The 17,651-nt window shown below is 44.0% G+C and overlaps 1 protein-coding gene across 1 annotated transcript in view; it reads left to right on the forward strand.

The window, feature by feature from the left end:
- Positions 1 to 17,651, forward strand: part of LOC137632334 (threonine synthase-like 2) — an 81,058-nt gene that overhangs the window by 20,129 nt on the left and 43,278 nt on the right. Inside the window, exon 3 of the mRNA XM_068364266.1 lies at positions 16,312 to 16,470. Within this exon, the coding sequence (XP_068220367.1) occupies positions 16,312 to 16,470 (159 nt within the window). The remainder of the gene's footprint in view (positions 1 to 16,311; positions 16,471 to 17,651) is intronic.

The raw sequence follows: 17,651 nt of genomic DNA on the forward strand, positions 1-17,651 counted from the left end.
GGAACAACGTACACAGACTCCAGGAGGGCCTCTCGTTGGAGCAAAAGAGCCCAGACCTCGTGTTGTTTTCCGACGCCTCAAACTCGGGGTGGGGAGCAACCTTAAGGAAGGCAGAGATCTCAGGTCTGTGGACAAAGGAGCAAGAAAACCTCCATATCAATCAAAAGGAGCTTTTAGAAGTGCACTTAGTCCTCAAAGGCTTCGAGAAACTAGTCCTAGGCAAAGTGGTGCAGGTCAATGCGGACAGCACCACGGCTCTGGCTTATATAGCAAAGCAGGGCGGGACTCACTCGAAGTCTCTTTACGAGATAGCAAGACCTCTTCTCGTATGGGTGGAGGAAAGGAGAGTTACCTTATTGACACGATTTTTTCAGGGAGTCAAGAACGTGAGTGCGGACAGACTCAGCAGGAGGAACCAAGTTCTCCCCACAGAGTGGATGTTGCACCTAGATGTTTGCAAGAGACTGTGGCGGTTATGGGGTCGTCCCCTCGTAGACCTGTTTGCAACCTCGAAGACGAAAAGGCTGGAGACATACTGCTCGCCAGTTCCGGATCTCGAGGCAACTCACATAGACGCGTTCCTGTTGGATTGGTCACACATGGATGTGTACGCGTTCCCACCTTTTAAGATCCTGTACAGGGTGTTACAGAAGTTCGTGTCTCATGAGGGAACCAGGATTACCCTAGTAGCTCCTTTCTGGCCGACAAGAAGTTGGTTCACAGAGGTACTGGAATGGATAGTGGACGTTCCGAGAAGCCTACTGTTAAGAGCAGATCTTCTCAGACAACCTCACTTGGCAAGAAACCATCTAAACCTCCGAGCTCTACGTCTGACTGCCTTCAGACTATCGAAAAACTTGCAAAATCTAGAGAATTTTCGAAGGAGGCAGCCAAGGCTATTGCAAGAGCAAGGAGGACTTCTACCATCAGGGTGTATCAGTCCAAGTGGGAGGTATTCAGAGAATGGTGTAGAGCTAACTCAGTTTCTTCATCCAGTAACTCTATAGCACAGATTGCCGATTTCTTCTTAGATCTTAAAATTAAGCAAAACTTTTCCTCCTCGACTATCAAGGGGTACAGAAGTATGGTGACAGCTGTTTTCAGACCTAGAGATTTGGATCTCTCCAACAATAAAGACCTACAAGATCGTCTTAGGTCTTTTGAAACTTCTAAGAGGCGACAACAGGAATCGCCTGCCTGGAATTTGGATGTTGTTCTTAAATTCCTCATGAGTGACAGATTCGAGCCTTTTCACTCGGCCTTTTTTAAAGATTTGACCTTGAAGACTCTTTTCTTGGTTAGCTTGGCGACAGCTAAAAGAGTCAGTGAGATTCACGCTTTGAGCAAGAACATTGGTTTCCGAGACAGGAAAGCCATATGCTCCTTGCAGCTTGATTTTCTGGCCAAGAATGAATGTCCTTCCCATCCATGGCCTAAGTCTTTTGAGATTGCTAATCTCTATGATGTAGTGGGCGAGGAATTGGAGAGGGTCCTCTGCCCTGTTAGAGCATTAAGGTTCTTTTTGGACAGAACAAAGAATTTGAGAATCAACTCAGAGGCTCTGTTGTGCAGTTAAGAAGCCTTCACTGCTTATGTCGAAGAACGCTCTATCCTTTTTTATAAGGCTCTTGATTAGAGAGGCTCACACTCAGTGTGGTGAGGCAGACCTTAAGCTGCTCAAGGTTAAGACGCACGAAGTTAGAGCCGTAGCTACTTCGGTGGCTTTCAAACAAAATCGTTCTCTGCAAAGCATAATGGATACAACTTTTTGGAGAAGTAAATTTGTATTCGCATCCCATTATTTGAAACGTGTCCAGACTCTTTATGAGGACTGCTACACTTTGGGTCCATTCGTTGCAGCGAATGCAGTAGTAGGTGAAGGATCTACCACTACGCTCGCCTAATTCCTAGTACCCTTTTCTTCCTCTTGGAACTTGTATAGTTTTTATGGTCGTATGTGGAGATTGGTCGTCAGTCTTCCGCAATCTTTTGTATAAGTTATAATCCCACCCTCCTCCCCTCTAGAGACCAAGGGGCATGGAAGGTCGGAATTGGTTGGAATAGTTCGGCCTGTCTACCGCGAGGGCGCTAGTATACACCTGGCATATCTGCGATTGCCGCGAGATTTTGAATTTCTGCCGGGCGTCCAAGGACTTTAGCCATTCTTATATAACCAGCGGGTAAGTATGTTCAAAAATTAATTTTATTATGAAAATATAATTTTTATTGCAGAGTGACGGTACCCTGCACCCAGCGGGGATCATATGCTAGTAATTTCTTATAAGATGAAGATTGTCAAAAAAATAAGTTCACTTGGATAAATCATCTGAATTAAAGAATTCTGTGGAACCTATTAAAGATAGGTAACGAGAGCTATTAGGAATCCCCTCTGCTTTTGATATCCTTTTAATTTCAATCCAGTTGTCATGTTAGGTATCAGGGCTTGAATTAGAAAAAAACTGAGTATCCTGCCAATGACAGGGCACTGTAGAGGAATTTAAAAGTGCTAAGTGAGGGTAAGCAATGATTTACCGTGTGGGATTCTTTAATGAAAAACCCTATGGTTGAGAATCTTTTGCCAGTAGGTAGTCAGAGATATATGTTTAGACCCTGTAGACTCATTATGTAGATTGTGAACCACAATATGGTGGGGTTCTCCTTCAAGCTTGAAGTCTTCTCATGTCACAAGCTTGGAACTTTGTCTTGACTATGTTGACCTTGACTGAAAAGGCTTTGTCTTGATCCTAACTGCCAATGTTGGCTGCTGTTAACATTTGTTTTTTTGTATCTGGAACTTGATGGGATGGCAATTTGAAGGAGGAGTTTTTGTAGTTTATATTACTTTTTATGTGTGACTGACTCGGTACTGTAACCTGTTCCTGATGATTTGTATTCAAATGAGTGTACAATATGTGAATGGTTTATTTTTTCTTGGATTATTTTTGTATTCCTGTTGGTGTGGGACTGAAGTGAAGAGGGATACTAATTTTTATCCTGCGATAGAAATTTTTGTATTGATGTACTTAACCCCCTTTTTTCATTTTGTAATAAATTGTTTTCTTTTAATCTTCTTTTTTTACGTTACAGCCTTTCATTAAACAATAATATTTTCCTCTCTTAATGTTCAAAGAATTTGAAATATAGTAAAGAAACTTCTTACCTTGAAAACATGCTGCTGCTATTTATATCCATACATGCCAGTAATAAGTGAGAAGGCATACCTCTACATTAATATTAAGTAACTACAGTTCTAGCTGGGTCCTTGATTGTTTAATTTTTGCCCATGTTTCTGGGTATTCCACCATTTTACCTTTTTGTGTAGTGAATGTTGGAGTATGGTCGGCATTCGTATACTAGGCAGTCTGCATGCTACATCTAGCCACAGTCCGCAAACCACCACAACGTGACCCACAGGAACATAGAGATGTTCTCCATTTTCCCTGTGGTGGCTGCCCAACAAGTGGTTTACACACCTCAGGCTCCTTTATGGACAAATAGCAGATGGTTGAGAGCAAAGGTTACCCAGGATTGAGTCTGGGATGAATGTTATGAATAGCTGTCTCTTTCTGTCTTTCATCTTCCTCTCTCTTGGGGAACAGCACCTACGGTCCCCTGCTAGCTGGCCTCCTCTGTCTGCAGATAAAATCATTTCCCTTGCGTAACCTGGTATAGAAATATATACTCGTTGCATCCCCATACCCCCTGGTGAGGCAGGATTGGGTAACGTCTATGTTTAGTTCAAAGATTCCTACGTTTCTGAAAATTCTTACCTAGACTAGTCACATTGCTAGCATCACACAATCATACAGATTGCTCGGGCCACTGAAGTGTGGTATTGCACAAGGTGTCTGGGTTTTCTCCCTCATAGGGGCAAGAATGTACAGGGAAAACCCTGTGTTAAAAGCCAGGCAGTTGGTTCGGACTTCCATCCACTTTAGGGGTGAGCCTTCCCTAATAAAGAGTGAAAGGCTTGTATTTAGCATCAGAGCAAAGGACAGATTTGAAGTAATTTGAATTTTTCCTAACGATACAAACCTTGGGCTTTTTATACAAATTTGGCCCACCATCACCTATCCCCTGCAAGTCCTGCCTGCAATCAAAAGTGACGAGACAACACCAGCGTGTGTGTGTGTGAGCAGGATAGGTGGTACTACCCCCCCCTAGTCCTTGCTAGCTAGCGGTGGGGGAGTTGCACCTCACTAAAATTCTTATGGCTAGTCTTCCAACTTTGCTGAAAGTATATTCCCTAATAAAGAGTTCAAAGTTTGTATCATTAGGAAAAATACAAATTACTTCAAATTTGTCATATTTTATGAAAAAAATATAGAATACTACATCAATTATCTTTTATTCTTATCTATACTATGTCCATGAGAAAGGTATGCACCCTTATGTGCACAAAATAATTCAAAGTGTACATATAAGCAAGTACAGTACTGTGCATCTACAAGTGAGTTGGTTCCTACATAGATAAAAAACCAATATCCTTTGATAGCAGTATGACTTCAGCAAAGTTGGATCACCTGTTAAGATTTAAAGAGGTAGTTATAACTATTGGCGAGTAGCCCATCGACCAAAAGCAGTGAACATGTACTCTTGCTGTTTTGTCATATTTTGCCTGTAGAGTTTTAATGTTTTGCTTTCTCTTTCCAGAGTACATAGATAAGTGTGCTGATATGCAGTAGTGTCAGTTAAAAACCTGGTAAAAAGTATGGTAGGGTTATATTGAAGCCTACCATTGATTCCCATCATCTGTGTATATTTTTCTTTGGCCATAACTGTTTGCAGTCATCCCCTTCTGATGAGTACTGGTCATGACTGCCTCAACAGTGGTTGAAGTTTGCTAAGAAGACTAAGGAAACTTTGGTATTAGTGTTGGCTATGGTCAAACATTTGCCTAAGTAGCTTTATAGCTCCTTTTCTTTAGGTGTTGGTCGACCTGCTTTTTCCCCCTTGAGTTCCTCGAAGGCTGGTCATTGGGAAGAATTTGTAAGAGGGTAGGGTAAGACCTCAACCTTCTCCTAGGGTAGGTAATACTCCTCCATGTGGAGATATAACTTATAAGTCCAAGTTCTGAGTTTTATTTCCACAAGCAGTAAATGGTTAAAAAGGAGTTTAACAGAATTTCATTTATCTTTTTGTTTTATTATACAGGCATTGTACTTGTGATTATATAATACTTTGGAAAACTTTAACAGTTGATTGTATTCACATGTAAGGAGAATTAGTTTTAAATGCAAATGCATATCGGGTCTAATAGCAATGACTTTAGCAAACATGGTTAGGAATGCAGTTCCACTCTGATGCTGTATAGAGGCATACACTTTAAGCTGTCAGCAATGGCATCCCAAATTCTACTTCTCTTGTAGGGCTTGAGTCTTCATCTTGAAAGGACTCATATGTGGTTTAAATTGATCAACCATTGAATAAGGACAATACATACCCCATTGATGGATAGGTATTCCAGTCGGTTGTCGTTTAAGCCATCAGACTTTTGATGGTGAGGTCATAGTAAACCCATTTTCCCTGCTGGCATTTACCTCTCTGCCAATCTGTGAAAGCACTAAAAAGACAAGCAAAGGTACAGATTAACAGATTGTGCTTGTTGATACTAGCAGCCAAAACGTTTCAATGCATGAGGATGCATTTCTTCCATGTTTTCATAACCAAATTAGACCATAGTGTAGCTGACTCCTTCAACGATTACTGCTGTTGGTATATGACACCCCACTTCTATTTAAACTTGGCCATCCCTGAGTCTAAAAAAAATTGATATTAATTGTTAACTGTAGTTTTATGTATATATATATATATATATATATATATATATATATATATATATATATATATATATACGGATTTTGAGCGAAGCGAAAAATCTATTTTTGGGTGAGATAGCCATGGCGTCCTGATGGAAGGTTCCTGTTTGGTAGCTTCCTTGGGTATAAGACTACTAAGATATTCCCAGAGAATTTAACCACAGGTTATCACAGAATTCTAACTTCTGGAGCGAGTATCTCAAAGGTTGCCCTTTAAGACATCGTAATACAACAGGGGACACGCATGTCTGGTCGTGCCACATAGCTATCTCCACCCCGAACAGAGTTAACGCTTCGGTGTGTAAGGGCTGAGAATAGCTGGGAGCCGTTCCACAGCTAATCTCACTCGTGGCTACTACTGATACTCGAGACGTAAACAAACGGACGCCATTGCTCTAATGACGTCACGCGCGTCTTTATCCTGGCGCCAGTTGCTGCCCATCACCATGATACAATTGTGTAGGGTGGGAGCAAACTGAACGAAGTAGTAGGGAGGGTCCATCAGGACGCCATGGCTATCTCACCCAAAAATAGATTTTTCGCTTCGCTCAAAATCCGTTTTTTGGGCTCAAGCCATGGCGTCCTGATGGAAGAGTACCAGAGAATCAATGTATCGTGGTAGATTTTCCCCCAGAGTTAAGTGCCTAGGCATTGACAAAACAGCAAAGTAATCTTAGGTAAGAACCATAGGAACGAAATATCCTGCCCCCCATTGGTAGGAAGTTCCCATGGGCTATGCCGACGTCAAAGTGGTATTGAAGGGCTATTCATCTTGACAGAAGAACTTTTTAAGAGCTTAGAGATGAAGCAGAATGTTTGATATTTGTATAGGAACATTCTGAAGTAGGCCAGTGGTGGTTGGGCACTGTGCGTAGAGTTCATCTCCTGATTATCAGAAGTAAGTATTCGTGTAGGAACCTTACTGAGGCAAGGTGAATATAATTTAGGAATGGACATCTTAAATTCTTCATGACCATAAGAAAGGAGGAGTAAATAAAACTATGACAGTATGTATTTCATAGTAAGTAGGAGCTGAAAGAGACGCATAAGTAATAAAATAGAAATTTTATTTCACAATGCAGAAATTAAATAATTTACAGCAAAAGTAAAGTTCATTTACAGTAATAATAATGTACATAGAAATAAAGGCTTGCTCTTGAATCTGAAAGGGAATTTCAGGATTAGTAGGTACTCGTTCTCGAGGAACGCAAGTCTTTAAATAACACATCATGCTCAAGGCATGCGGCACTTGTGTAACACTATGACATTTCACCTGGGATAAGAACAGTTATAAAAGCACTAAGTGTTTTTAGACATCACTATGAATCACTCGAGGGTCAACATAGGCACCCGAAGAGTTAGAGTCCCAAGTAACTCACTGTTCTACGCAGAGTTAGGTGCAGGTTTCATAACACTACCTGCGGCTACCACAAAATGTTTGATTTCGTGCACTTGTTTCGCATAATGTTTAAAGAAAACTCGCGAGGACTTCCAGCCCGTAAAGTTTTTAAGGCTCTCAAAGTCCATGCTCTGAAAGAAGTTCAGAGAAGATGCCACTTTTCTAGGATCATGACCAGCGGGTGTACTGTTCGGATCCGCTCTGCGAATGAAGTAGGTGATTTTCGCTCTTAATTGTTTCAGTGACAGGTCGCTGCCCGATGTTTCTCCTTTGAAGAGTTGGCCTCCACCAAAGTTTGAAGTTCTGCGAAGATAGACCTTGAGGCTCTCTACTGGACATAGAGAGACATCCTCCTTCAGGGGGCATATTCTCCAAGGGCCCCATCTTTTGGTGGGTAATTCATTTTTGGCGAGAAACGTCGGATCAGGGGAGAGGGTCACTTCTCCTGAATCAGCAAACAGGATGTGTCCCTCTTCTCTTGATAATGCCACTATTTCGCTGACTCGAGCTCCCGAGGCGAGAGCAAATAAAAATATAACTTTCTGAGTCAGATCCTTGAGGGGGCATGAATCGTTGTCCAAGTTGGAGGCGAAATGGAGCACCTTGTCTAGTGACCAGGAGATCGGTTTCGGAGGGGGTGCTGGGCGTAGGCGAGCACATGCTTTCGGCAGTTTGTTAAAGATGTCGCTGGACAGATCAATTTGGAAAGCGTATAGAATTGGTCTAGTCAAAGCCGATTTGCAGGTCGAAATCGTATTGGCTGCTAATCCTTGTCCATGAAGGTGAATGAAGAAGGACATACAGAAATCAATGGTGATTTCTTTAGGATTTTTTGCTTTAACAAAGGAGACCCATTTCCTCCAGGATGATTCATATTGCCGTCTCGTGGATTCGGTCTTGTATTCCTCTAGGAAGTCTAGACTTTTCTTCGAGATCCCAAACCTCTTCTTTGCGGCAAGGGAGAGAAAATCATGAGATGAAGGTCCTTGATTTTCGATGATGAAGCGAAGACAGTTGACTTCTGTACTTGTTGAGAGAGAACTGGGCCCGGGAGAGGGATCAGCTTGGGCTGCAGCTCCAGGACCAGGGGGTACCAGTTGCTCCGGGGCCACTTGGGAGCCACTAGGGCCGCTGTCCCTTTGAAGGTTCTCAGTTTGGAGAGGACTTTCAACAGAAGGTTGGTGGGAGGGAACAGGTATATCTTGGACCATCTGTTCCAGTCCAGTGACATGGCGTCCACCGCTTCTGCCTTGGGGTCCTCGTACGGGGCTACGTACAGAGGAAGTTGATTGTTGTCGCTCGTTGCAAAGAGATCTATCTGAAGTTCTGGGACTTGATGAGAGATGAAGGAGAATGATCTTGCGTCTAGAGACCATTCCGACTCTATCGGGTTTGTCCGAGATAGAGCATCCGCTGTCACGTTGCGGAATCCTTGTAGGTGAACTGCAGACAGGTGCCACTTCTTCTTCTCCGCCAGACGGAAGATTGGGAGAAGCACCTGATTTATCTGGGGCGATCTTGAGCCTTGGCGATTGAGACAACGAACTACCACCGAGTTGTCTAGGGTTAGACGGATGTGGATCGAGGGCGGCGGGGATAGTTTCTTCAGAGTAAGAAGGACCGCCATGGCCTCCAAGATGTTTATGTGGAACGTCTTGAATAGTGGAGACCAGGTCCCTTGAGCTTGTTTCAGGTGGGAGTGACCTCCCCAGCCCTCCAGTGAGGCATCCGTGTGGATGTTGAGTGAAGGAGGAGGGTGTTGGAGAGGAATGGACCTTTTCAGGGCCATTGCTTCCGACCACGGCTTTAGGAGGCGTCGAAGTCTGTTTGGAAGCCGTCTCTTGAGGTCTCTTCGAGCGATGGATGCCGATCGTCTCCAGACTCCCGCGGCATCCTTTAGCTGTGCACGAAGCACTGGGTTTGTCACTGAGGCGAATTGTAGAGAGCCTAGAACTCGTTCCTGCTGTCGTCTTGAAATGCGTTTGGATTTCAGTAGTCGCTTGACAGACCCTGCTATTTCCTTCCTTTTCTTCTGGGGGATGGAAAGGCGGTGTGACTGAAGATTCCAGTGGATTCCCAGCCACTGAAACTTCTGAGCCGGAGAGAGGCGAGATTTCTTCTCGTTGATCTTGAATCCCAGGTGTTCTAGGTACTGGGTAACTTCGTCGCAAGACTTTGTACACTCTTCGGGCGATGGAGCCCAGACTAGCCAGTCGTCGAGGTAGGCCATCACCTGGACGTTTCTTAGGCGGAGCTGTTGTACTATGGCGTCTGCCAGCTTCGTGAAGATCCGAGGGGCCACATTGAGGCCGAATGGCATGGCCCGGAAGGCGTAGCTTTTCCTTTGGAGTCGAAATCCTAGGTAGGAGGAAGCGTGATGGTTCATTGGAATGTGCCAATAGGCATCCGCCAGGTCTATAGAGACCGTGTAGGAACCTTGAGGCAGAAGGGTCCTTATTTGTTGAAGCGTCAGCATCTTGAATTTGTTGTTCTCTATGAACTTGTTGAGGGGGGATAAGTCCAGAATGACTCTGAGCTTGTCTGAGTCCTTCTTGGGAACGCAAAACAGTCTCCCTTGGAACCTGGTGGACTTTACCTTCCTTATCACCTTCTTGTTCAAGAGGTCTAGAACATATTCTTCCAGAATGGGGGTCGATTGTTGGAAGAACCGCTGGAAGATTGGGGGTGGTTGCACCCAACTCCAGCCTAGACCGTTCTTGATGATGCTGTGTGCCCAAGGATCGAAGGTCCAACGATCCTGGAATTGGCGGAGTCTTCCTCCCACCGGAAGCACTTCATTGCTTCTGGTGTCCCGAGGACTTGTTGCCTCGGCCGCTAGCTCCCTTTCCTCCTCTACCTCTGGAGGGACGACGAGAGGCGTCTCTGCTTGCACCCCTGGACGAGCCTCTACCTCTGGCATGAAAGGTAGTGGATGGCTGCTCAAAGGCAGGGGTGAAGACCGGTGACTGTGACAACACCGGTTGGGGGACCAATTGAAAGGTCTGTTGTGGTTGGGCAACCACTTGGGAGGTAGCGGGTCCCGGAAACTGACGTCTTTGTTGACGTTGCTGGGGTTTCGGTTTCTGAGGTTTCCTCTTAGGCTGAGGTCCATCGTCCTGAGAGGTTTTCCTTTTCCTGGACATGCCCCATTTGTGGAGAAGGTTCCTATTCTCCGTGGCGGCTCTGTCCGTTATTTCCTTGACAAGGTCCGAAGGAAACAGGTGCTTTCCCCAGATGTTGGAGGAAATCAGCCTCCGGGGTTCGTGTTTCACGGTGGCACCGACAAACACGAATTCACGACAGGCTCTACGAGCCTTTATGAAATGGTACAAGTCCTTCATTACCGTGAGTAAGTGGGATTTGGCCAGTACCATGTAGTGATCGGGTACTGCTGTGTCACAGGCCATAACTTCAAGTTGGACTTGATGAGAAAGAGACGCTGCAAGCCTCTCCTTCGTGTCTTGTTCCCGGCGAAGGAGGTGATCATTGAGCTTAGGGAGGTCTTCATTAAACTGACGTCCGGCAACGTCAGGATCGAGCCTACCCACAACGAAAGTATGTTGGACATCTTTCCATTGTCTAGTGTCAGGGGGCGTTACGATGGAGAAGGGTCTGCACTCCTCCAGTGCAGGGCAGGGTTTCCCTTCTTCCGCCGCTTTAAGGCATGCAGCCAAGGCCTTTTCCAAAAATGGAAGAATCGCAGTGTCGGGAGCGACATAAGTAGGATGCTTCTTGCTCAAGGCAGGAAGCTTAGAGCAGGTAAAGCCCCTGCTCTTAAATGCGGAGGCTAGCATAGCCTGGGCCTTTGCGAGATCGAACACTATCTCTTCCTTAGGTTCGGTCTCCTCCTTCGAGGCAGGTTCAGAACGAAGCCGGACGTAACAGTCCGGGTAGGCCTCGAAGCTTGGGAAGAATTCCACATCTTCCAACGGGACCGTGCCGATTTTGTCACTAACAAAGATCCTGCCGGTCGCAATAACCATATGCTCTGCATACCTCCACGGGTTGGCATGAGAGCAAGCTGGGAGATCCTTAACCGAGATCTTCTTCGGTTCTCTGGATCCAATCATAGACCTGATGGACTCCTGGTTCTCCTTCAGTCTGTCGTCCATGACAGCTCTAATCAGTCGGATCAGTTCTTGTGTAGAAGAGGAAGGATCCGGGGTCGAGGAGGTGGACGGAATGGACACATCCGTCGGTGTAGGAGTAGGCGGAGGGATGGACGAGGGAGTAGCTCCAATCTCCGACTCGGTGTATTCCACCTTGTCTTCGTCCTCTTCGGCTCCTTGAGCCATAAGCGTCTTCTCCGTGTCTTCCGAGACGTCAGAGATCTGTTCATCCTCTTCGGAATCTAGGCGACACTCGTGCATGGACTGAGCCATGACCACATCAGGTTCCACCGTAATTTGGACAGTGGGGATTGCTTCCTTTGGAACCACTGAATCAGGGGAGGCCTTAGGGAACAACAGGGACCTCAGTTCTTCGGTGGCCAGGTACGGTCCAGTGGCATTCCTCTGAAAACCACGCACCCACTTGCGCAGTTTCTCACGAGCAATGTCTCTAACCTCCGCTGAGGGAGGGTTATGGAAGGCCTCAACTAGGTAGGCCTGGCAGACCGTACATTCCAGTGGATTCCAGAACTTCCAATCCCCTTTCTTGTCTGAGCAAGGGGCGTGAGTCCTGCACGCCGTATGTCCGTAAAACTGGGAGCGTTTCACGGCACAGTATGCGAAATCGCACTTCATCTGCTCCTCCTGTGGAAGAAAGAGAAAATGAGTATGGGGGAGTCATAGGAATGGCTCTTAAATTAAGTTAATATTAATCATTAATTTTAACTTACAGAAGGTGTGATGCATAGAGAGTGAAACAGTAAAGGAGAACACGCTCCATGCATCTCGCCCGGCTGGTTACCATAGGCTTGGTCCTGGGATAATCCAAATGACCGAGATCATTGGATATAGTTTCTTAGGATTCCCATTATATTGGAACTCCATGGAAAGCCAAGGACAAGGTTGGGATCGAATTCATTCGGTTCCCAGATAAGAGCCAGAAGGTCTCATTAAGGGTAACTGCTTCTGGCAACCAGCCGTGCTAAGATGCACATAGCATGCTGGAAATAGAAGAATGCAAAGAGACAGCATGATCACTAATAGAGCAGTACTAGGTACTGATCTTAGAAGCAAAGCAGCTTATCTATTTGCCAGGTAGGGCTATCTTAGTCTTATGATAGCTACAGAGAGGGGGTGCAAGTATTCTTGACGCCTCCGGGGTATCCGGCAAGCCGCCGGCACGCCGGAGCTCGCTCCAGCATAGATTCTGGCATTAGAACAGACAATTTTCAAAAGTCAGTTAGATACCAGGATGGCGGCCGCCGGCACAACGGCGGCACGCCGGCAGGGAGCGGCGGCTCCGGCAGCCGGAGGATGCCGGATTGGTGACTGGGGTAAGGATGGTACAGGTAGTATCGGGTTGCCGGCAGTATATGCCGGCACTCCGGAGATCGACCGGCAAGCGGACGATTAGATAGGAGTAGGAGAGCCGCCGGTAGTAGCCGGCGGCAGCCGGCAGTCCCTCGGAACACGGGGGGCTGGCGGCAAGGGTAGGGAAGTCACCAAGAGGCAGGTATTGCCGGCATAAGAGGCGGCAAGAGACCGGCACCCGGATAGATAGAGAGACAGGGGGAGGGGGGGAAGGATGCAGGAAGTACCTTCAGGGTTCCAGACATCCCTCCCCCTCCCTGAGGAGGTGTACCCATGATAGAGACAGGCTCTATCATCCATATGCAGGGGTCACTAGGGACCGGGAGCAGGTAGCCCAAGGGAGGACTAGGGAACACCCAAGATGGGGGGGGGGAGACTCCCTTATGCAGAGCTACACTAGGAACTAACCTTATAGGACACTATGAAGGTATATGTACCAGAGCGGACTGCACAAGGAAGCTCGGGTAGCCCTACTCATCCACCCTAAGGAGGAGTTGTAGGACAGGGGACAGATGAGTATAAACTAACCTAAGCATAGGCTAGGCTATACAAGAGATAGGTGGGGAGGGAGAAGAGAGGGGTCTTCCCAGGAAGGGTTTCTGTACCAGAGCGGCCACAAAGGGAAGGGAGGACACTCCCTAACCTAAGATTAGGCTGATCGGCTAAAACGGTGCAAGAGTACAGTTTCAGCATGGAACAGAGAAACCTTCCTAACCCGACCTAGATCAGGGCTAAAAGTCCTGAACTAGGCAAGGAAGAAGACGTATCGCTATCGCAGGAAAGTCGCAGACTATCCTAGCCATAGAGGTAGGCTAGCCTAACCTCACTCTCAGACGCAATCCTAAAGGGGGTTCATTCCTTTAGGGAGGACTGAGAGGCGATATAATACTCTATTAGACAATAAATCCCTTTACTCAGAAAAGGGATCAAGGCTAATTAGAGGGAATGCCAAGGCAGGGGATGAAGGAAGCATATAGGGGTCCTAAGGTTAGGTTAGGCTAGTAAGAATCACTGACTAGCCTATCCCCTATATGGTCCCTGAAGGCGAAAACATTTGCATCACTAGTCAAAAGTATTGTAAAATAATAATGCCACTATCTTCATAACTTAGTCTAGGATCACTGATAAATCATGCATGAACACTTGTATATAGGCTCCTGGCCTGGGGGCTATAGTAGCCGACTGGTATGAGGTCAATCGATGACCGATAAAAAGCGTCTAAACACGATATAAAAGTTCCTAGCTATGAAGACTAAATAAACTAATGTATTCGATTAGTATATAAGGCCGGAAGCGTTGTTGTGGCTAACTAAATAAGACATGCAAAACAACAACGACGCCATAAAATGGCGGGTCCGGTAGAGGCACAGCTCTGCCACAAAACATCAATTATTTCGCAAAATAATATTTACTTTACGGCCAGAGCTTAATTAAACAATACTGGAACCTTGTACTCAACTTTCCAGAAGAAGGCGAGGCTGAAGGTAACGACATAGCGAAGATGCAAAACGATAAAGTTCACACAAGGGAAAATCCGTCTCAGTAGGGCAGCTACTAAACAAAGGATAAAGACGCGCGTGACGTCATTAGAGCAATGGCGTCCGTTTGTTTACGTCTCGAGTATCAGTAGTAGCCACGAGTGAGATTAGCTGTGGAACGGCTCCCAGCTATTCTCAGCCCTTACACACCGAAGCGTTAACTCTGTTCGGGGTGGAGATAGCTATGTGGCACGACCAGACATGCGTGTCCCCTGTTGTATTACGATGTCTTAAAGGGAAACCTTTGAGATACTCGCTCCAGAAGTTAGAATTCTGTGATAACCTGTGGTTAAATTCTCTGGGAATATCTTAGTAGTCTTATACCCAAGGAAGCTACCAAACAGGAACCTTCCATCAGGACGCCATGGCTTGAGCCCAAAAATATATATATATATATATATATATATATATATATATATATATATATATATATATATATATATATATATATACTGTATAGCCCAGTGAGGAAAGGAAATATGGAAAAAAATAAACGATAAAAGAAATAATGAATAATTAATATAGAATATTTTAAGAACAGTAAGAACATTAAATTAAATCTTTTATATATAAATTATAAAAACTTAAAATAAAAAACAAGAGAAAAAAGATAGAAAGTGTGCCTGAGTGTACCCTCAAGCAAGAAAACTCTACCCCAAGACAGTGAAGATCTTGATACAGAGACTATGGCACTGCCTAAGACTAGAAAACAATGATTTGATTTTGGAGTGTCCTCCTAGGAGAGGTGCTTACTATAGCCAAAGAATTAATTTACCAAGAAGAAAGTAGCCACTGAACAATTATAGTACAGTAGTTAACCCCATGAACAAAGAAGAATAGTTTGGTTAGCTTAGTGTTGTCAGGTGTATGACTACAGAGGCTAGTGTGAAAACAGTAGGGCAGACCATTCGATAAATGTGAAGGCAAAGGAAAAATGAGCCATAACCAGAGAGAAGAATCTTATGTAGTACTGTCTGGCCAGTCAAAGGACCCAATAACTAGCGGTATATCTCAACAGGTGGCTGTTGCTCTGTATATGTGTAGGAACAAATGAAAAGTACTGCTATCCTTACCAACAATTAGAATATGACTACTTACAAGGTAGCAGGCCTGGTGGCTCGTCATGGGGTGGCACAGGGTTTGAGGTTGGTGACATCATACATTAGGGAAAAATTATCCATTTTTTTATTTTGCGTTTTGAATAGAATAATGCAAGCAAACTAAGGGGTATGTATCAAAATAATACATTTTATTATGAAGATTAGGAATTATATATTCATGATTGTATATAATTACTGTACTGTGTTTACCTGACTGTACTGCACTATACAATACTCCAGTTTTCATTCTAAAAGCTAGTACTAATTTGCAAAATTCTCTTTTTTACAAATATAAAAAAGTAGTGTAAATTATCAGATTCATTCATATTCTAAAGCTTTAAATATGACAATAATATAAAAAAACACTTCCAATTTCCTCTTGTTTTTAAAGAAACTTTTTCCTATGGTTTAGTACTTAATATTTAGAGAATTTTCTAAATTGATAAACATGGTATGAAATATACAAATATGTTTACATTGAGCAAAAACTCAGAGTCTTTGGAGTAATTTTTCACATTAAATAACTGGTGTATAACTATTTTTCTGTACACAATACACAACTAGACACTTTATGTCCAATATTGGTTTTGATTGTATTGTCAGGAATGTCAACATCATGAACTCGCTGAAGTGTTGTGGTAGCTTACCATCTAGATGTCTAGTTGTCTGAACAATTAGATATGGTATAGCAGTTTAATAATGCTCTTCTAGGGGTAGGACAAGTGTCTAATGCTTTCCTCCCAGTAACTAGATGCTTTCTATATAAAAAGTGCAGTTCCCATTAATTAAATCCTAGTTTGTAACCTATTAAAGTTAACTTTAGATTTGACATATATCAGTAGCAACAGTTTGAATACAATATTGTCATGTAACAGAATACAGTAATTGATAATTCAGTCATGAAAAATAATGCCAATAATGTAATTCTAACACCATAAAAATAAGTAACATTTAACAGATGGTTTTCATTTCCAGGGTATGCTAAAGATGGTGGACTGTACATGCCAGAATTCCTACCCAACCTAAGTCATAAAGAAATGGAGCAGTGGTCTAAGTATTCATATCCAGATCTAGTTTTTGCTGTTGCTCGGAAATTCATTGATGAAGAAGAGATTCCATCATCAGTTTTAAATGGTATGAGGTACAGTATTGGACAGCACATTAGAAAGGCTTTCAAAATCATCAAAAATGTTTTACTACAGCTTTTCCTTTTTTTGTGATTAGACGGAAAATAAAATTTTTTCTTCCAGCGGAAACAACTAAAGTAAACTCTTAGCAGGTATAGGTCATCATAAATTTTTTTCGATAAATTTATGGGCCATCTTATAGACCTTTGTCCTACTACTACAGTGTTACTGTTTTTTTTTCGTACAAATTTTCTACATACATTCCTACATGTTCAAAACATTTCAATACTTAAGATTTCAATATTTGCTCGTATGTGTATACAAGACTTTTAGCTGGAGGCCAAGAGGAGGTGGCTGGTACCAGCTTCGAAGGAAAGTTCAAATAGAGGACTCTACCTTCCATTCTTGTGTACTTGGCTGTGGCTGGTACCAGCTTTCTAGAAAAGCTTCAGAATTGGACTCTTCCTTTCATTCCTGTGAAATTGACTATGGCTGGTACGAGCTTCCTAAGAAGGCTCCTGTGGGCCTATTTTTCTGGTTCTATGGATTCATCTGTGGCAGGTCCCTTTGGATTACCATCTTCCGAGGAAGGCTCCAGAGATGGACTCTTCCTTCCATTCCTTTGAACTTGGTTGAGGTTGGTACCAGCTTCCTGGGAAGACTCCAGTGAAGCTCTTCCTTCTGGTCTTTGGATTCATCTGTGGCTGAGCCTTTTTGGGTTACCAGCTTCCTAGGAAGGCTCCAGAGGGGGACTCTTCATTCCATTCCTGTGAACTTGGCTGTGGCTGATAACAGCTTCCAAGGAAGGCTCCAGATGTGGATTCTTCCTTGCATTCCTGAGTACTTGGCTGTAGCTGGTACCAGCTTCCTAGAAAAGCCCCAGAAGCGGTCTTTCCCTTCCATTTCTGTGAAATTGGCTGTTGTTGGTACCATCTTCCTATGGCATGTCTCTAGGGCATTATCACTGTCCCTTGCCTCTGCCATTCATGAAAAATATTTAAACCTTTCAAAGTTAGAGAACAAGTGTGTCAAATTTTTTGCTTGTATCATCATATGCACGATTCCTCTCAAAAATTGCTGTTATTTCCTGTACTATTATAAAGTAGATGATTTATGAAAAGTTTTTCATTAAGCCCAATTGTGCAAGGGCTATTGTGTACTGCATTACATGATTACTATATGTGTGCT

This window comes from Palaemon carinicauda, chromosome 41 (genome assembly GCF_036898095.1).
Source record: "Palaemon carinicauda isolate YSFRI2023 chromosome 41, ASM3689809v2, whole genome shotgun sequence".
Lineage (NCBI taxonomy): Eukaryota > Metazoa > Arthropoda > Malacostraca > Decapoda > Palaemonidae > Palaemon > Palaemon carinicauda.